The 22,605-nt window shown below is 32.0% G+C and overlaps 1 protein-coding gene across 1 annotated transcript; it reads right to left on the bottom strand.

Annotated features, from left to right (window-relative positions):
* Nucleotides 1–18,428: 18,428 nt before the first annotated feature.
* Nucleotides 18,429–21,685, bottom strand: LOC110672154 (BTB/POZ domain-containing protein At3g22104). The gene is made up of 3 exons (XM_021834849.2): nt 21,254–21,685; nt 19,202–20,311; nt 18,429–18,951 (listed from the first exon to the last, which is right to left on the bottom strand). The coding sequence occupies exons 1-3, from the start codon at nt 21,407–21,409 to the stop codon at nt 18,496–18,498; spliced, it is 1,722 nt and encodes a 573-aa protein (XP_021690541.2). The 5' UTR covers nt 21,410–21,685; the 3' UTR covers nt 18,429–18,495.
* Nucleotides 21,686–22,605: the final 920 nt, after the last annotated feature.

The following is a 22,605-nucleotide window of genomic DNA, read 5'->3' as shown; positions in this document are numbered from 1 at the left end:
GGATGACAATTACTTTGTTTCCAAGCTTTCGTTTTCATCTTCTCTTTTCTTTTCTAGGTTTCTTGCAGTCTTGATTCTTGAGAAAGAGAAAACTTGAAAGATTATAGAAACAAAGATGGGGGAATCAAACTTCCTCATCACCACAACGCATCCGCAAATCACATCGACTCTTGGTTTTAGGTTCCGACCTTAGGACTGTAAGATTTTGTCATTACCTGTTCAGAAAAATCGCTGGTACTATACCAGAGGAAGGCTTCGTTGTAAGGGATTGTAACTTGTATGGTGCAGAAAAGCCTTGGCAAGTTTGTGATAGCTAAAGGGACAGACTTTGTTTGAGAAAGATGATCTTTACTCCTTCACGAGGCTGAAGAAGAAAGTCGGTACAGGGTCAAGGATCGATCGAACGATTAGACCAAAGGGAAAAGGTACATGGCAGGGAGAAGATTAGGGTGACAAGTCCAATTTCAATTCCGAGTTAATGGCAGTATTCAGGAGTACAACATGAAAGGACTAAAGAAGAGGTTTCGCTACGAGAATCCTTGTCGCCAAAACGGCATGGGCGTTGGATAATGCATGAATACAGATTTCTTGATATTAAAACTGATTGGGTACTCTGCTACCTCAGAAAGAATGATATTACTGTAAATTTGAAAGCACGATAGTTGATTTCATGGAGGAAAGCATCACAACAAGAAAATTGACCTTTAGCGATGTAAAAATTTGTCACAAAAAATATGATCTCATCACGAAAAGTTTTTTTGACAAAATTTTGTTGTCACAATGACTATCAAATTAACAGCGTAACAAATGGTATATATGACGAAATTTTGATTTTCTCGTATAAATGGACACATTGACGATAAAATAGATTATCATCACAAATTTTAAAACTTTTAGTGACAAAAATAATGTCACTAATAGTAAACTTCTTTTGTTATTTAATACCGGTCGTCGTCACTAAAAATATATTTTAAATGACAAATTAAAATACATCACTAAATCATATAATTTTAGTAACAAAACTATTATCACTTTTATAAATGTCATTTAATATCAGCTACCATCACTAAAAATATAATTTATACGATAAATTAAAAGTTATCATTAAATCACATATTTTCGGTGGCAAAAGTATTGTCACTCGCAAACTTTTTGTCATTCAATATCAACTGTTGTCACTAAAAATATATTTTATGACAAAACAAAATTCTTACTAAATCATATATTTTTTGCAGCAAAAATATTGTCAGTTTTTATACTTCTTTTGTCATTTGATCTCAGTTATCGTCACTAAAAATATAATTTATATATCAAAATGCGTCACTAAATCACATATTTTCATTGCCAAAAGTATTGTCACTTTTATACTTCTTTTGTCGTTTAATATCAATTGTCATCACTAAAATTATAATTTATACGACAAATTAAAATTCATCACTAAATCACATATTTTCAATGACAAAAGCATTGTCACTTTTATACTTCTTTTGTCGTTTAATATCACTTGCAATTTATATTACAAATTAAAATTCACCACTAAATCACACATTTTTGTGACAAAATTATTGGCACTTTTATATTAAAATTCTACCATATATCATTATATTTCGTCACTAATTATCACAATTTAGGTGACTAAACTCATTTATCAATAATGTAAATTATTTTAATGACAAAATTTAGTATTCCTTTAGATTAAACCAAAATTAATGACACAACTATCGTCAGGAGTACAGTTGAAATGTTGTCATATAATATCATATATCATTAAAGAAATCATTTAGATAACGAAATTAATATTTGTCACTAATTAATTAATTTTTTGCAACTACAATTAAATTGTCAGTATATTTCATTAGATATAGTAACCAAATTTTCTATCACACAATAAATAATTATGTTACTATAAATAATATATATCACTAAAAACAATTACATTTATAAAGAACAATAGATTACTAATCTACTTCTTTAATATTCAAATATCAACTTCAGGCAACATCCAAAATACAATTCAAAATAACAATTAACCTAAAGCAATTGTAAGCATTCACCAAAATAAGTGAATTTTTACTAACAACTATTCACAAAAATAGTATTTCACTTTCTACCAAAATAGTATCTATAGAAAGGCTCCTAAATTATAACTTAAGCATTAGTATAGCCAATCCTTGGATCCTCATATATGCACAAAAAAAAAAAATGCTGCAATCAATAAAGAAATATTCAATGCAAAAAAAAAATAAAGGTAACTAAAAAAATTAGAAATGGTAATTAATAGTATACAACAACATGTTGTAACAATTCAAGTAAGCCAACTATAAAGACATGAAAACAAAACACCAATGTCACGACCCAAACTTGCGGGCTGGACTGGCACTAGGACTTGATCAGCATAAGGCCTCCGAAGCCCGTAGTAAGCCCAATTATCTTTCACAGGAAGTTTTTGGCTCATCTGAGCTGTAAACACAAAAATCCAATCCACTGGGGAGCTTAGCTCACCCTCACAATCATCCACAAATCACAATAAGATCAAATGGGAGCTTAGCTCCCTCAAACCAAGCCATATACCCAGTCCATTCAACATTACATGCATCATAAGAAGTTTACAAATTTTCAAAAGAAAAGAGACAATCTTTTACAACCCAAATCAAATTAAATAACTCTTACACATACAGAGTTCTAAAACTTCCCTTGATTACATAAATATACAAAATAAACATAAGTGGACCTGTGAGGAAGGGAACAAGTCATTTACAATAAGGCTCTCCTGTATCGTAAAAAAATAGCGAATAGGAGTGAGCGTTCGACTCAGAGAGCAAATATTTATTTTACCTACAATTTTTATAACTATCTAATTCTAATGCATCCTTAGAAATAAAATGCATCATCTTCATACAAGTCATGCAAATAAGTCAGGTCACATCAAAGATAATCTGGAGCACTCATGCACCTAAGTCATATTCATACTCACACATATATATATGGGGAGCTGATCCCCCTACCTTGTAATGGCCCGGCCCACTAGTGATATTGTCCGCTCTGGGCCGAAGCCCTCACGGTTTTAAAACGCTTCAATAGTGGTTAGGAACCTCCATCTTATGAACCCAGCATCTCTCCCGTGTTTTGTCGATGTGGGATTTGCCTAGGGTGTTACAATCCACCCCCCTTATGGGACTCAGCGTCCTCGCTGAGGTTTGCCCCACCATCCTTCAAGGTTGCACGCGGAGCAGCTCTGATACCACAAATGTAACGGCCCAGCCCACTAGTGATATTGTCTGCTCTGGGCTGAAGCTCTCACGGTTTTAAAACGCGTCACTAGGGGTTACGAACCACTAACTTATAAATCTAGCATCTCTCCCATGTTTTGCCGATGTGGGATTTGCCTAGGGTGTTACAATCCACCCCCCTTATGGGACTCAGCGTCCTCACTGAGGTTTGCCCCACCATCATTCAAGGTTGCACGCGGAGCGGCTCTGATACCATAAATGTAATGGCCCGGCCCACTAGTGATATTGTCCGCTCTGGGCCGAAGCCCTCACGGTTTTAAAACGCGTCAATAGTGGTTAGGAACCTCCATCTTATGAACCCAGCATCTCTCTCGTGTTTTGTCGATGTGGGATTTGCCTAGGGTGTTACAATCCACCTCCCTTATGGGACTCAGCGTCCTCGCTGAGGTTTGCCCCACCATCGTTCAAGGTTGCACGCGGAGCAGCTCTGATACCACAAATGTAATGGCCCGGCCCACTAGTGATATTGTCCGCTCTGGGCCGAAGCCCTCACGGTTTTAAAATGCGTCAATAGTGTTAGGAACCTCCATCTTATGAACCCAGCATCTCTCCCGTGTTTTGTCGATATGGGATTTGCCTAGGGTGTTACATACCTAGCTCTTTTAATCTAAGACCTGCCAGCGAGATTAACTCGAGCTAGACTTTTGCTTAATAATCCATATGCGAGGACCAGAGAGATCAACTCAAAGCCGTGCCTACCCCGACTTATCCATAATAAGGATCGGGTCCTAGCGAGTCAAGCTCCAGCCGCGTCTACCCGTCCTACCCATATCCATATACTCCACATACACACCAACTCACACACACACATTCAGACTATCAAAACACGACAACCAAAGTAATATCATCAAGTATAAATGCAAAATAGGGCATGTCAAATATTTAACTACATAAATATAAGTATAAGTGATGCATGAGCATGCCAGAAATGTAATAATATTGAAATTATAAATAAAATAAATATCTACTCACAATACTTTTACAAGCTACTGCAGTGGCTGGGTAGAGGAAGAAGGTTGTCTCAGCTCACTTAAACAATATATCAAAATTTATTAATAAACAACTTGAAACAAAGCTGTAGAGAATCAAAAGACAACCCTAAGGTTTTGCTGAAAATCCGGCAAAGTTCTCCCTATACCTAGGACCTACCCCTCCTGCAAAAGGGTTCAAATAACACTTCTAATTTCTAAATTTCCCATAATCACAACTCATCAATAACATATGGCCCCTCCAACTCAGACAAATCTCACATAATCTAATAATTCAATTATAAGGCTTAAAATGGATATTTTGCAAAAGTCATTCTAGCTAGCTCTAAAAATTATAAAATTTTGTTCTGTGGTCCTTAGCAATATTATAGAGCTAACGCAAAAGGAATTATAATTTTCTACCTACCCATGAATATTTTATGAAATTTTATTCTAAACCTAGTACTATAAAATTAAAGAAACTCGGAGTTCTGGTTTACCTATACCAATTCTAATGCTTGGAATGCGTTCGGGGCATCTGAAAAAGGTGGGGTAGACCATTACTTTGACCCGATTCCAAAGTGCTTCCGACAGCTTATCTGCTTGGCCTGAAATTACAGATCCGGGCGACGGTCGAATTGCCACGAAATGAAAGTGCCTACGCAAAGCCCACAATACAAGGGGGTTAGACTAAAATATTTATATTTACCTGTAAAATAATTATTTAAAAATTATGGTGTTACATTCTCCCCCCCCCCCCCTTACAGAAAATTCTGTTAGTAGTATGCTCTAGAGCATATCATTTAGTATGTATCTAGTACATATTTTATTAATAAAAGGCAATTTCACTTTTCCGTTTACATAATGTATTTATATGTAATAGAAAAGGTCTATTGATATTTTGTTAGAAATTCTATTATTAAATTATTAAGAATATGAGTGACAGTATTTCTAGCACAAAGTATCATAAATTGGTTCACAATCGAGAATACTTCACACAGGACATGACTCATCCAGAAAGATTGTATTCATGTTTGTTCCCAAGGTATTTATATGAGATATAAATAAGATGGAATGGTAAGTCTTATGGCATATAACAAACATGATAGGCACTTATACATGATAAGTAGGCCGAACCAGTGACGCATATGACAAGCACATGAAGTTTACTCTTGTCAATGCATTATCATATATCATATCAGTGCATATAATCTTTAGACCTGAGATAACACAGTTATCTTGTATATAGGTGGTTTGAGTTTGATACTGCTTTCATACTTGTACTGTGTATGGGTATATGGGCATGTGTTGGCTCCTACTAGTTATATATGAAGATAGGTGTTGATCAAGATGGAATCTGTTACCCTAAGTAAATAGGGATAAAATCCTACATTCATTTAATTGTTCTTGATGTTTTAAGTTCCTAGCCAGGATAGACAGATTTAGTCAGAAAAGAGTTTCTGATAAGAAAATCTAATTAATCAAGAACTGGAATTAAAAGAGAACATAATATTCATAGTAAATGGGGTTTGACATAAACCATAACTCCAACTCAAATTAGGATTTTATAACAAGAGAGATTCTAATGCATGGTAACTCCTTATTACTGATTAGGTGGCCATGGCACGCTATGCTAGGTGTCAACCACGGTCTATGAGATGCCTAAGATGATTTAGAGAAATCATTTATGGTAAGAAAGAGTTTTGATGATATTAAGAGTTAATATCATATCTTATTGCCAATTAGTGATGAGCCTAGTGAGTCACACACATGCACAAGATAATCACCAAGTAAAATGTGATTTAATTAATTAATTAAAGAGTTTAATTAATTAATTAATTAGGTTTGGTTTGCAATAAGATTACAAAGTCCCTAACATGGCTTGAAACTAAATCTAGGTTATTGGATGTATAGTATAAGTTAAATTTATATTTAAAATGTTTAAATATGAATTTAATTGTGAGAAATTAATTAATAAAGATTAATTAATTTATATTTGATATAAATTGATTAGAAGAGGAGAAATAATGATTTTGGGTTGAGAACTCAAAATTACAATATAAGGATAATTTAGTCATTTCACATGGTGACATGTGGCACCATGAGATGGTGACACATGGCATCATATAAGTTTTCCATTTGTCTTCTTGTCATGCAAGGTGATCAAAGTCAAGATTAAGTCTAGCTTTGACACTTGGCTTAATGTGATTAAGTCAATTAAAAATAAGATGCAATGTGGTGGTGACATGTGGCAAAAAGTTTAAGTGATTACTTGACCTAATTATAAAAGAGAAAAGAAAAGAAAAAACAAATAATACTCTCTCTTGTCTCAAGTGTGGCAGCACCTTTTTCTCTCCCTCTCCTCTTCTTGCTTTCTCATCAATTCAAAGAGAATAACCCAAATTCCTTTGAATTAAAATTGCTAGAAATTGTTTATAGTGTCCTATACACACATGCAACCTCTCTAAAGGCAAAAACCCAAGTTATAATTGGTTGGCAAGGCTTGAGAAGTTGATTTGGGGGCTGCTCATTGGTGATCTTGGTGTGGACAAGCTAGAAGGACAACACTTAGGGTCCTAGGTGCTTCCTAAAGGTGCCAATTGCATCCATAGTGCATCAAAGAGGTTAGTGCCCAAACTTCTCCTTTAAACTAGGGTTTAAATGAATTAATTTGTTAATTCACAATCTTGAATGGCAAACATAGATCCTAATATATATTAAAAGTATTTTAATATGCAATTGAGCATTGAAATTAACTAGGCACATAAGAGATGTGGCATGATGCATGAAGCCCTAGAAGAAAATTTTTGAAATTCAATGCTCTAATGAACTAATTACCATGCTTCCACTCCTTCAAATTCATCCTCAAATTTTACACAAGGCCGAATAAAGAATTATAAGATTACACAGTGGACAAGTATGGGTACTTGTTGTGCATGTCCTACTCTAACTCCCAGGTACATTCTTTTATCAATTGGCTCCTCCACAAAACCTTAATCATATGAATCTATTTTGACTATAGCTGCCTCATCTGAAAGTCCACTATGGCTACTGGCTGCTCCTCGAAGGTTAGGTTTTCGTTCAACTCTACTGTATTAGGTTGTAACACATGGGAATGATTAGGTATGTACTTCCTAATCATGGAAATGTAGAATATTGGGTGGACGTGAGAAAAGCTTGGTGGTAACTCCAACGGATAGGCCTCTGCTGCAACTCTATTAGTAATCTCAAAAGGCCCTATGTATCCGAATGCGAGCTTACCCTTCTTCCTAAATCTCATTACTCCCTTCATCAGAGAGACCTTCAGGAATACATAATCACCCACTGCAAACTCTAAATCCTTTTGCCTAGGATCTGCATAGCTCTTTTGTCTACAATAGTGTTTTAGCTATCATCATTATTTCATAGCAAAACTCGTACCTCAAACCACTCCTCAATCTTTTTCTGACATCTTCAATACTTATTATACCTCCACTGCGCTTGACTTGATATCTCATAACTTCAATCAGCTTTGGTGCTTACCTCTCCTTCATTGTGTCCTAATGTATCTCTTAGTGACTTCAGTCCCCATTCCTCTGTTTCAACAATCTCACTTCCCAAAAACATAACTTATGTTCCTTATTCTATAGTATTCTATGAGATGCTTTCCTATAGCACCTGTCATAAGCATCTCATTCGAAATTTCTACTTGTTCTATGACCTCAATGGTCTATTACAAGTATTACATAATGTGAAAGAAGTGCTAGTAGGAGCCAATCGTAAGTTTAGAATTCCAGAAGTAATGGAACTGGTAATCAAGATAGGACTAAGAAATAAAAGGAAGGTTAAAATTGATGATGAGATGGACATCCTTAAAGAAAAAAGTATAAGAATGAGAGAGGACAAAGATTAAAGAATAAGTATAGTAGGTTGGAAAGATATCAACAACAGCAGAAACAGGAAAAAGGAAGTGGATAAGATCTAAATGATAAGAGACAAGCTTGGTAGAGTTGGTAGCTCTGCTCCAACCACTAGAAGAATTGTCCGCTTTTGCCTAACCCATCCTGAGCCTCACGGTTTTGTCCCATAGGTGGAATGGAGAACTTCCCAGGAGGTCACCCATCCTAGGATTTCTCTCAAGCAAGCATGCTTAACCCCGAAGTTCTTTCAACTCTCTAGGTCATTCCACCAAAAGGCGTCTCTAGTGATTAGTTTCTCCCATTTCAATGTATGATTTGGTTCATTCCTGCCCCCCATTTGGTCAAGGTCTCAAGCAGGCCCTGCCTCTAGCCGTAGATTATTTCCCCTTACTGCACGAGATGTTACAGGCCCACTAGCTTTCGCTTGGTTCATCCCTGAACCACACATCTACTGGAGGGGGTCTGGCTTTGATACCATCTGTAATGCCCCTGCTCCAACTATTAGAGGAATTGTCCGCTTTGGCCCACCTCATCCTAAGCCTCACGGTTTTGTCCCTTAGGTGGAATGGAGAACTTCCTAGGAGGTTACCCATCCTAGGATTTCTCTCAAGGGAGCACGCTTAACCCTGGAGTTCTTCCAACTCTCCAGGCCATTCCACCAAAAGGCGCTTCTAGTGATTAGTTTCTCCCATTTCAATGTATGATTCGGTTCATTCCTGCCCCCCCATTTGGTCAAGGTCTCAAGCGAGACCCCACCTCCAAGTGTAGATTATTTCTCCGTGCCGCACGGGATGTTACAACCAAAGTTTATGTCAATATAGAGACCACACATTCAATTTCTTAATCATGTTAATATGAGCATTCAATGTATAGACCACAAAATGATTTTTAGCATTCTCAACATTCATCTACTTATAAAATTCAAAGCCTAATATCCAATTCAAGACTCAAATGGAAATCTTTCCAATTCTTAACAATCAATCAACCAATCAGTTCATATAAATAAAAGTAACTTGAAATTATAACTTAACCCAACTATAGTTCATCCATATCAAATAACTAAAATCATTTAAAAAAATAGGAAATAAATTTTCAGAAAAAGCTTTTGGAGAAAAGCACTCTACAACAATTGAATATCAATGTTCAAAAATTCCCTATACCTAAATGCATCATGTGTATAAGTTTCATGCGCAATCAAATCATTTAAGATTTGATGCATAATGCATAATCAATTAATTGACGGAATTTAAAAAACCTAATAAAATCCTCTAAATTTTATTCCTCTATTTAAATGCCCAGTTCATAACCACCCCTTTCAAGTTATTTTTCTATTCCTTTATTAAAATCTTCATATAGAAAAAAAAGATATAGCAGCAAACTAAATTTAAAATAGCATTACTGCAAATAATATGTAATTTTGAAGCAAAAAATAATTAAAAAGTTATTGTTCATTGTATATCTAGTGTTAATGTTATGAAGTAGGAGGAACCAAAGGCAAGCGCCATGACTTAGTATGTAATTTGTTTATAAATCTAAAATCAACCATAAAGTACAAATCAATGCTACACTACTACCATCATAATCTAAAAATTAGACTATGAAGCAGAAGGAACCAAATGCAAATATCATGGCTAACAAGTAATTTTGAAACCCAAAATCAATTAAAAGTACAAATTATAGATACATTGCTATCTTAACTAAAAAGAGAGAGAGAGAGAGAGAGAGAGAGAGAGAGAGAGAGAGAGAGAGAGAGAGAGAATGAAACATCAAGGAGAACTTCTATCTAAGTAAACACGCATAAAATTTGACTTTTAGTCTTAACCACCTATATTAACACATTCCACATGAATATTAAGACCCATAATGCTTTTCTCTAAGATAAACCCACATTAAAAAATAATTTTTTATAAAAGAAAAAGGCAAAACAAAATGGCTAACTACCATAACCAATATGTTAACTACACTACCAAAATAAATTTAAGAAGTTTGGTTGTGTAGTATTGCAGTATCCTTAGGTAATTTAAATGTTACTATAATGAAGCCAGGAACAAAATGCACACAGTCTTGCATTCCTTAAAAGCACCAAGCTTAAGATCACAGCTAACTAAAAGAAAAGATAGAAACATAAACCCACATTTAGCTAACAAAGCATTAAAAGCAACCAAAAAATGGGGAAAAATAAATAAAGAAATAGCACTATAAATAGAGGCTGCAAGATCATGTCTAATGTTCATACTTGAGTGCTGAATTCTTCTCATTAATAGCTCTTAATAGCTTATTGGAGGTGGTCATCTTAATATCTATAGTTTTTTTTTTCTTTTTTCTTTTAAGTCAAACACTACAAAGTAATAATGTTACTATGTGTTGGAGTTGATTACTATCCAAAACATCAATCACCTAATAGAGAATCTGTTGAGAAAATAATGGCAACAATTAATGGCTTCTTGGAAATGTAGAATGTCTCCATATCAGCAACTAAAAGTTTTGTGGGTAAAACAAATCTTGCTTGTAATTGCTAAAACAAGATAATGCCAACCTAAGAAGCACTTAACCCATCATTCTATGGTTTCCACCAAGTTATATATACATCTACTTTCGGAAGTCAATAAAGGCACTTGCCACTATCTCATTCTATAACCCCATATCACAAGGTCGGTGATTTAGGACATCTGTGGCACATGCTAATACAAATATTATGGATCAAGATCATATATCAAATTCACCATTGTTGAAGCCAAATTAAGACAACAAATTCCCAAGAAACTCATCAATCAATACCAAAGAGAACACTTTTAATCATACTATTTGTAGGTCAAGGATTCCTAGATATCCAACTTCATCAAATAGCAAAAGCCAAAAGAAAGTAACCCACTAAAACTAAAGAAAAAAAAAAAAAAAAACACAATCCACCAACAATGATCAAGATTCAAACAAGAAGTTAGTGTTAAAAAGGGAGAGACGGAGAGAGAGAGAAAGAGAGAGAGAGAAAACTTACTGGAAGTGGAAAAGAACTAGATGTGGCCAAGTGTGACTTCTTGCTGATGCAGTTGATATGTTGAAGTCGAAAAGAACTAGATGTGGCCTAGTGTGACTTCTTGCTGATGTAGTTGATATGTTCTTGGGTGATCCCCTGCACTTTCTACAACAAAAAGGAGCAAAGTTTGCACATCTTACTCTTAAAAGACAAATATATGTCCTGAGATCCGACAATGTCTTTCCCTAGAATGCTTTTTGCTTTTACTAGCATTTTGGAGCCTAGATTGAAAAAGCTGTAAAAAGAGAAAACAGTAGGAGATTGTCCTACTAGTAAGATGAGTTGAAGTAATAAATAATATCAATATTAACATATAAATTAAATGAATATAAATAATAAAAATAAATTTTAATTAAGTAGCACTATAATAAATTTAAACTTTAGCAATATTTTTTTAATATTTTTTTATACGTGATGTTGAAGTAATAAATAACATAAATGTTAACATATTTTTACACTAAGATAACGTATAAGTAATAAATAATATATATAAAATTTTGTATAATAGTGCTATAAATTATTATGAAAGTGTTATAAAAAACTTTAGGTTACAAAATTTATGCATAACACTAGGAATTTAATGATAATTTATAATAATAACAAATTTAAATTTTTAACAGTGTATATGACATGCTATTATAGCCTAAATTTATTTTAGTATAGGTTGAATAATAAAGTAATTATTAGACATGTAAGTGTTTGAAATGAATTATTTTCATTGAATGAATATAAAACGTTACAAACAGTAGCTTATATAGTAGATACAAAATGAAAGTGTACAGGTGTAAAACTCTTCAAAACAGAATTGAACAAGTCAATACACAAACATAGGATAAAGATATCCTATATTATCCTATATACCCTAACAAGACAGAGTCAAATTTAAGTTAAGGTAGGCATCATGCTTATTGTCACTCCTAATACTACATATTAAGATTTTTTTTTTTTTAAAGAAAAAGAAACTAATCGTTTCATGGTTTATTAAATGTATGATCGGATAGTTTATTGTATACGAATACTCTTTTAGGCTTTTTTATATTTTAATGTTAATATCCTTGCCCAACTTAAACAAATTGTACAAATTGATGATAAGAGTTTGTTTATTTAACCGTTAGATACGAACTAATAGCGAATAACTGATAGTTGATAGTCAATAGTTAATTTTAGTTGATATATTGTTTTATAAAATTATATTTAAGTGCTTATTATTTTACTTAAAATAATAATATATGCCATATTATTTATTTTACTATTGAAATAGACACATAATTATTAATTGATTATATAGTATATATAAAAATGAACATTATAATTATTATATTTATAATATTTTATATCTATTTATTATTTATTATAATTTTAAATAATTTATTAGTAAAAAATATTTTAAAAAACAAATTTTATAATTAATAAATTTTTTTAAAAGATAATATAGTTTAAATAAAAAAAATAAAATCAAGAAGTGTTTGATTTAACTGTTGGATATAGCTAGGAGTGTACAAATAAACCACCAAACCACTAAACCCAATCAACCCGAATAAATTCAAGCCGAAATTAGTGGTTTTATACATTTAAATATTAGTTATAGTTTGAAAATAATTATAAATCTAATTTTTAATTTGGGTTTTGGGTTAACATAGTAAAAATTCAATATATATATATATATATAAAAGAATCAAGTGAATAACCTTATTTTATTTTTTTATTTTTATTTATTTTTACTAAATAATACATTTTAAATTAATATTTAATTTTTAATTAGTGTATGATAATATGTACATAAAAAGTTTAACAAGTCATAAAGCCTAATAAATATTAAAAGAAATAAAAATCTCCTAAACTAAACCCAACTCACTTAATATGAAAACCGAATATATATGGTTTTGTAATTTAATTTGTTTGTTTTAGCTTGGATACTATCAAAACTGACTTTATCAGTTTTGTTTGGTAAAATACAATAAACCCACCCAAATCAACCCACGTTTAGCCAGCCTTAGATGCAACTGATAGCTGATAGGCATCTAAATAGCTAAACCAATATATTTGATAAAATTAAAAATACATGTCTATTGACTGTATTTGACCAATAATGCACAGCTTCTCCAGACATTGCTGGACTTGTTTTTTGATGTTATCAATCCAAACCATATAGTTGGAGTGAGTACTAGTTTCTTCTCATATAAAATTCACGCTTGCTTAGTTATCGCCTTATGGGGTAAGAAATTGACTGATTGTTGAGCACACAAGTTGAAAAGGATCCATGATTTAAAAAAGCACAATCATTTCAGATGGGTTTATTGGAAAAAAAGATAAAAGAACTTGTAGGGCATTCACCTAAAACTTTTTTTTTTATTATTATTATTATAGCCGAATCTTTAATTGTCACATGTAGTTAAAAGGTATTAAATTGAATTTGAAAAAGTAACAGTCAATTAAAATATAATTCATGAAGTTTTATTTAATTAATAAAATTTTTTCATTTATAATATGAAATATATTTTACATTATTTTTAATTAAAATTTTATGCTAAAATTTATTTTGATTGATTAAAATATATTTTAATATAATAAACAATTCAAAAATTGCATAATAATAAAGTAATTACAAAATAATCCCACTGTAAATTTTTTTTCCAGTTCTTAATTACACAAAGTAATCGCATTATAATAGAACAATAATTTTTTACATAATAAAAAAGTTCATTGATTTAGATTGTAAATTTCTTTTTTCTCCCAGTTGTCAATTACGAATTTTTTTTTTTCAATTATCAATTTATTGTCATGTCTATTAATCTTTCTAAACTTATGAGCAATTAATATAATTTTGAAAAGATTAATTACTATTTTTATTTATAAATTACAGACATGTTGATAATAGATTGTATGGCCTCTGCTCAATCTGTAACTTTTATGATTGTTTAATTATAGTGTGATTACTTTGCGTAATGGATAACTAAAAAACAGTTTTATAGTGTAATAATTTTATATTTACTTTATTATTATGTAATCTTCGAATTGTTTATATATTTAAATTATTATAATCTATAAAATTAATTTTTTATATAAAATTTAAATTAAAAATAAATATATTTTATATTTTATATTATAAATATATTTTATATAATAGATAAATAATATGTAAATATAAGATTTAAATTAATGGACTATTTTGTTATTCAAATAAAATTTCAAAGACTATATTATAATTTATCGTTACTTTACCAAATTTAATTTAATCCCTTTAACTATAATTCTAACAACTAATTAAATTTTAGCTATAAGACAAAAAAAATTAGTTATAATCATAAAAAAAATCTAAAAGTTTTGAATTTTTTTTTTATTTAATAGGCCCTTTGGATGAGACTTTTGTTGATGGTTATGATATAGAGCAAAGTTTTGCATTGCTCATCTTAAATTTGTTTTATAAAATTAATATTAATATAGTTAGTTATTAATGTATTTTTTAATATATTAAATGTATTAAATTAAAAAAATATAATCCTTTATAAAATAAATTTATTATTTTTTGTATAACAGACATATGTCATTTTAATATGTCTAATTTAGTTTCAAACACTCTTTAGTATTATTTAATTTTTAGTGTATTGTCATTCCCCACTATTCAAAAGCATTAGGATAATAATGGGTCAGATATTTATAAATTATTTATCTGATCAAAACCTAATAGAGCAGGTCTATGTAGTATATAATTGGATTTAAGACAGACTCGGGTTGGATTCGGAGTTTATATGTTAGATATCTGTAACACTCTAAATTTTCAATATAATTATTTTACATGCAACTATTAATATTTATTGTATTAAATATTTTGGGAATTTATTTAAAATTTTTTGAATTTTTAATATCGGGTTTGATTTTTCAAAAACAATAAAATTTGTCAATTTTAAAAATTAATTTAAAGACCACGTGGTAAAATTAAAAATATATTTGAACTCTAAATTTTTTTTTATTTTTCTGTAATTTTTTTGAAATTTTTAGACCTCATTTTCGGTTCTAGGGCAGAGTAAAATTTAATTTTGGGTATTCCAAATCGAACCAATCGAATAAAAAAGGACCGAATCAATCGAATCGAATCGAATTAGACCGGTCGAATTGAATTGATCCAGCTTCTTTTTCTTCCCCTCTCCCCGCACGCACAACACCCTTTCTTCCTCTCTCATTTTCTCCCTCTTCTCTCCTCCCCTTGTTGGCCGACCACCACTCCTCCCTTCCCTAATTGTCGGCGCACCACCAGCAGCCTTCTCCGCCGCCAGTCGATGCCCCAGCTAGACAGAAAACTGCGCCAAATCTCATCCCTCGCTGATCAGACCGCAAAAACTGCAACTCTTGAGCTTCACTACTAAAATTCAGCTGATCCGACCACCAGTCGGACCAGGTCTTATCCTAAATATCATCTACACCTCAAGAGCTTTCCATAGACACCAAGATCACAAATTTTCATCAAGCGGTTTATCTAATTTTAGCCCAGAAAGTTTTAACTTATTTTGATTTTTGGGCTAAATTTCCCCCAAATTGAGAACCTCACGAAGATTATGAGAGTATCGGCATACTCCACTCGGTGAGAGCTTCACGGCAATAAAAATTTCAAAATTTTTAGACACCAAAATTTTTTTGACCAGTGCTCAAATATGCATTTTTGGACTCGGCAGACAGGCTACCGAACAGTTTCGGAATTGGGTCGATATCACGGTCCTCCCCAACCATTTTCAGACACCCCAAATGTGTTCAAGCGTCATAATCAGCATAGGTGAGCCGGGTCAGCCTTTCTCCTTCGCCTAGCCGCCGCAGTGACTTTTGGAGTACTATGAGTAGATATTGATTTTAATTATAATTTCAATATTATTATTTTATATTCAGCACTACTATGCATCACTTATAAATATATCTATTTAGCTATCATAGGCACAATTTGTGTTGCATTATTACTTGATTATATGGATATGGAAGTCGCCTTAGGGTAATTTGAAACTGTGTGCATGTGTTGGCATGCGTGTGGTGTACTGATAATAGATATGGGTAGGATGGGCAAATCGGCTTGAGCTAGTCTCGCTTGGGGCCCGGTCCTTTTTGTGATAAGTCGGGGCGAGTACAGCTTTGAGTTGATCTCGCTAATCCCTGCATTTAGATTATTAAGCGAAAGTCCAGTTCGAGTTGATCTCGCTGGCAAGCATTAGATTAAGAGGGCTATATAGGGGATCAGCTCCCATATATATATATTTGATATGATATATGGGTGCGCGAGTACTCCAAATTATTCTTTGTGCAAATATTGTCTGAATTTGGTTGAATATGCTAATCTATATTGCGCTTCATTTCTTAGGGATGTATTTGCTAAATAGTTATAGAAATTGTAACTAAAATCAATATCATATTCTATGAGTTGAACGTTCACTCTTGTTCACCCTATATTTTTTTAGGTTACAAGAGGTCTTTTTCTTGTGAATAACCTGCTTTCTTCCTTGTAGGTCTAGAGTTGCAGTATCTATAAATTTATGTTATTATTTTGAGATCTAGAACTCTGCATATGTTTGGAGTATTTTATTTGATTTGGACTATAAAAGATTATTTAGTTTAAAACTGTAAACTTATTAATTATGCATATGTGAATGTATGGGATGGATGTTTATTTTGAATGAGGGAGTTAAGCTCCCATTTGATTAAATTGACTGATTGAGGATTGTGAAGGTGAGTTGTGCTCTTCATATATATATATTGTAATCACAGGTTGGGTCAGCTAAAAACTTCTCGTTGGGTAGTTCACTTTATGATCGGACCCTATCCGGGTGATTTCTTGAAAATGGGCTCAAAATATGGGCTTAAAGGTTGGATTAGAGAATAGTTAGGCTTACTACGGGCATTGGGGGCCTTATGCTAACTCAAGTCCTCATGTCGGTCCGATCGTGGAATTAGCTCATGACAATATCTATTACTCGAACCTGTTATATAAATAATTAATTAAATATAGAATATATATTTTTCACAATAATATTTATATATATATTTTATATATTATATTTTAAACAAATAGAATTTAAATATTTTATAAAATTATTAAATTTTGAAAATACAAATTGTTAATTGAAAATATTTTTGATTGAGAATATTAATTAAAATATATAAAATTAAACAGATTCAGATATTATTTGGCTAATAATTAATTGGATTTGAACGAATTCGGGCAATCAAAGATAAATTTTAATTGGGCTTCTGATAGGTTTGGATAGTGTCAATATTTACTAGATTTGAGTTCAAGTAAAATAAATTTCATGGATACTCTACCATTACCATCCCTAAAAAATCCCATAATAAATCTACACTATTTATAATAGGGGTTTAGAATTATATTTTGAAGTAAGAGACATTGTTATTGTGCTGGGGATGTAAAAAAATGTAACAATTAGAGTATTTGTATTTTTTATCCTACAAAGGGTTATCACTCATTTCTAATTAATGACTATAATTATATGTACAAAATGACTAGTTTTATATAAAAGTTGATTAAAAAAAATTGAAACCAGGTTGATGGGTAACCTGTGACCCGGTCAATCGAGCAAATTTTCCAGATTTTGACTGGTTTATATAATTTTTAATTTTTAAAGACAGTCTAGACTGACCATAAGATTTCAAAACTGATATAAATAAACAGGTCAGTAATGTTACAAGTACACCAGGAAGATTTGGATGAAGATGAATTGGCCAAAGGTATAAAATGGAAAAAATGCATATGCAATTATCAATTTGACTTAAGTAAATCCCAGTCAAGTCTAATCAACAAACAAATAAATAAATAAAACATACATGCAATTGATGGATCAAGAATATAAAGTATCATTAAAAAAATAATGGTTCATCAATCTGAAGCATTTTGAAGGCTAATAATAAATTACACTTTTGTGCTACATGTGGGGCAGACCTAAGACATCTTTCACGAAACAAGCTCTGTTTTTTTAGCATCCCCACTAAATTTTACAATTCATGAATAGTATCTGCCAATTTGCTTTACGGTTCACAACAACAATGTAGAAAGGATAAACAGATACTAATCATGACAAAAACACACAAAAGTTCTCTTCTTTTTCTGTAACAAGATGTACAAATAACATCTTATACCTGTTACTTTTATATATTTTCAGAAAGAAAGAAAACCCCCAACTAACCCGCCCCCGCACCCACAACCTCTTCCTCTTTTTTTTTTTTTTTTTAAAAAAAAGGAGAAAACCTTCATGCTATATACATATGAAACAGATAATAGACATTATAATATGAAACAAAAAAAATTCTTATCATGAACAAAGCTTAGGTAAGGATCTGGCATTATTATGGCTAGATACTCTTGACTTCATTATTTTTGTCATCTGGGTTTGCATTTTCCGGCAAATTTCCTCCAATTCCATCACCCTACATTGCATTCCTTGCAAATGTGCCCTTAGCTTCTCACACTCAGTCGAAAGCTCGAGTTTCCCAGTGCAAAGCACAATTTGTTCACTGGCTTCGTTAGTCATTCCCTTGCCTCCCATTTCTCCCAAACTACTTGGGGAACCACCAAAGCATTTTGAATTGTTGGTTCCTTGGAGTAAGCTTTTGAGCTTGAGTTGCTGAGATTTGAGAGCTTGCACTGCACTTTTTGATGAAAATTTCTTGTTCTGAGAAAGGTGCATGCAAGCTTCAACTGAGAGCTTCACACAGTTCAACACACCATATATCTCCATCTTTTCTTCTTCAGATAATCCAGCATGCACCTATATTAAAGAACAGATGTTAATTCAACTACAGCACATATGGTAACTAGAGAATTAAAATATATTTCAAGCTTTTTGGATTAAAATTTCAAAAATGAAACTTATGGTTAAAAATTAGGTACTGTATTAATTTAACATTTGATAACAGCATACTGGATGATATTAACTCCATCACAATAATTTCTATAATACGTAGGGCGCTAATACTGAATTAAAAATCACAGCAAATATGGCAGGACCAACAGACTACCTGCAGATAAATGTCTGTGGCGCGGTAGATTTCATCATAAGAATCTCTAGCACAGTCTGGTAAGGCCATGACTAAGGCTAAGAACTTGGAAGGTTTTAAATAAGGATCGGGAGCTACTTCTGCTATATACAAATCCATCAACATGGCAACTTTCTTCAATCGCAATGAAGTTACTTGTGAGTTTCCATCACATAGAAATGATTTCAATAACCTTAAAACAAGATTGATATCATACAAGTAAGCCATCCCATGCGGAGATGGAATGAGCAGATTATCTAGAGTTGCTTGATCCATTTGGGAACCTATCATACTCTCCAGCTTGTTCCTGCTATATTTGCTTATATTCAAACTCAAAGCAACTCGAAGTATCCCAAAAAGTCTCTTGCACAGAACAGAATTCCAATCAAGAATATAAAGCATATCAATGACGGTTTTAACAATTTTTTGCTTCTCGTCAGATGTGGTTGTATAGAACTTTGATTTCTGATAATAAAAGAGAAACCTAACAATGATGGCATGATCAAATTTCTGCGAGACCAAGGATTTTACAACCATTTCAATCAAATCAGGACTTAAAACTGAAAGATCCTCAAACCACCATGTTGCTCGAGACATGCTACTCTTCAAACTCACAGTACTTCTAGTGTCACATGAAAACCTAATGCTGGAGCTATCCGGGGAAGATGTAGATAGACAAGAACTTGATTCACTAGACAAAGCTATCCTCCCAATAATGGAATCCACACATTTCTCAACAATGGCTAAAGAATTTGTTGAGGGCGATAAACCTTGGCACTGCTTTATAGTGATCAATAGCTCAGACCATGTCCAATCATTGATTTCTTGAAGTGATTTCTCAATCTGTTCTAACATGTTTTGAGTACCAGAAACAGAAATGTTCATTTCCATGAATTGTGAAGCACAATGGAGGAGTGAAATATTGTAAGGAGTTATATCAATTTTTCCTTTGTTGTAGAAGAACCTGGACATGAGCTCAAAACTTTCAGCCCCTCCCGGGAAGTCATTGAATATTAACTTGAAATTTCTTTCAGAAACTGTTGATTTACTGAATAATTTGCTTAATCTCCTTGAATATGAAGAAATAAGCTTCTGCAAATATCCAATAGAAATCAGCCTAAAAACGAACGTAACGAACAAATACACAGTTTACACCAAAAGATCACAACATAGAACTAACAGAGGAAAAAATTTTACAGAGACCGTAAAAATACAGAAGATTAACTAAAAATTGCTTTTATAAAACAAACAATTTAAATTTCAAGAAATGGTAATTAAGTAATTGGTCAATACTTAGTAGAGAAGTGAAGTAATAAAGAAAATGCAACCTTTGAGCGTATAAAACAACCATCGCAAAGAATGATTTCTTTGAATTTAGAAAAACAAGAAAAGCAAGATTAAGAAGGGAAATCTAAAGCCAAAGCTGCAAGAAAAAGCCATGAGGACGTTATAGACAATAAATGTGGGCAATTAAAAGAAAGGACGTCTGCTAAACAACTCAGCAGAGAGGGGTAATAAACAGTAATAAATGTTATCAAAGCAACTTTCTTTTCCTCCTCAAAATGAGTGAATAAAAACAACTGAAGGTATGAACAATAAAGTCACCTCATGACAAGAGCAATAAGTACACAATGATAACATGATAATATATAGCCAAAATAGAAGAAAAATAGCTATGAGAGCTATGACCCACAAGACTGCTATGCCGTTGTAAATTTAATAGGTTGGTTTGTACAACTGCAGAAATCATAGATGATTACAGAGAAAATTAAAAAAGAAAATTGCCAGAGAATGCACCTGGAATAATGGAAATACTCAAATTCCATAGTTAATGAACACAAGAAAACTAGATCAGTAAATATGCGAACAACATTAATATTCAGGATGGAAGAACTAATTAAACAAACTTAAAAAAAAAAAAAAAAAAAAAAACACTAAGAAGGGAGAAGATTAACAAAAAGCATCACTTTTGGAAGCCCTAAGAGGCAAAGTGAAAAGAAATGAAAAGAGTGAGAGGGCCAGCATTGTATTTACCTTGTCCACCATGAAAGTCTCTTCGCCATTGACATCCACTTCAAGATCACAGCAAACTGCCATGACCCAACTAAACAACCCAAAAACCCACCTCAAATCTAGATTCTTTTCCTTTTTTTTGCCCTTTATTTTTTTAACCTTGGTTTTGGAACTCATACGACAAAAGAAAAGATTAACAACCCAAAAGAGCAGAAGATGTGGGGACGAGACTAAACAGGAAGCGATGAGGAGCACAAAAGACCATATTCTAAGGTGAAGAATACGACAAATAGAAAGAGGCAACGAAGTGACTTTAATTCAGTAAAATGGGTGGTAGTCACTTGCGTGCAGAAGCAAGAATGCAATATGGCTCTCAACTGAGAGAGAGAGAGAGAGTGAGAGAGAGAGAGAGAGACCCAGAAGCCAGGAGTCCAAGAGGCAACATAACAAGGTGTCCACAGAGAGAGGGCAGAAATACCATCTATAACTTGCCCACACTGACACATAAGCTGATTGGATGGGGTGAGGGAATGGTAAGCAGTAAGAAGGTAAGGATGGATAAAGAGGACGAAGAATAAGGAATGTTACATTAGAAAAAATTTCATGTTTGACAAAGGGTAAATTAATGAAAAGGTTAGATGGTGTAATATATATTTTTTTATATTTAAAAAAAATAAAAAGAGAATAAATAATTATTAAAAATATAAAAATATCATTTTTCATTAGATAAAAATTTATCATTTATTTTTTTTAATATGCAAATTAAGGCTTTTTTTTTTTTACTTGGCAACCTATAATTTTTATTTTTTATTGTCTCTTTTATACCAATTCATGGCATATACCATTTCAACATTCAACTTATATAACTATAAAGTAATACAAATGTCATTTTATATCTTTTAAAAATTTTATTTTTTTAAAAGGTAAAATATTATTATTATGAAACGAACTTTTGCAATTTTTAATTTATTAATGACCTTTAATGGTAGCAATTAATCATTTTATACACCGATATTTTTTAATGGGTGAGATTAAAATCTAATTGCATGAAAGGAATTTATCTTTCATTTTATGAATATATATATATATATATATATATATATATATATATATAAATTAGAGATAAGCAATTAAAATTATTGTCAATAATAATAAAAAGATTTTATATTACTAGATAATTTAAAAGTAAAAATAAAGCAAATTAATAAGTTAACTAATTTAGAAAGCTAAGCTAATCTCAAAATTTCAAAAAAAAAATCTAATATACATATATATATAAAAGCCTAACACAATAAAAAATAAAATCAATGATATTTAATATCATAAAGTCAGTCAAATTACATAATACCAACTATTAAAGAGACAAAAGGGCA

Source organism: Hevea brasiliensis, chromosome 7 (genome assembly GCF_030052815.1).
Source record: "Hevea brasiliensis isolate MT/VB/25A 57/8 chromosome 7, ASM3005281v1, whole genome shotgun sequence".
Classification (NCBI taxonomy): Eukaryota; Viridiplantae; Streptophyta; class Magnoliopsida; order Malpighiales; family Euphorbiaceae; genus Hevea; species Hevea brasiliensis.
Note: the sequence above shows the minus strand (reverse complement) of the source record. Positions and strands in the feature narration are given on the sequence as shown.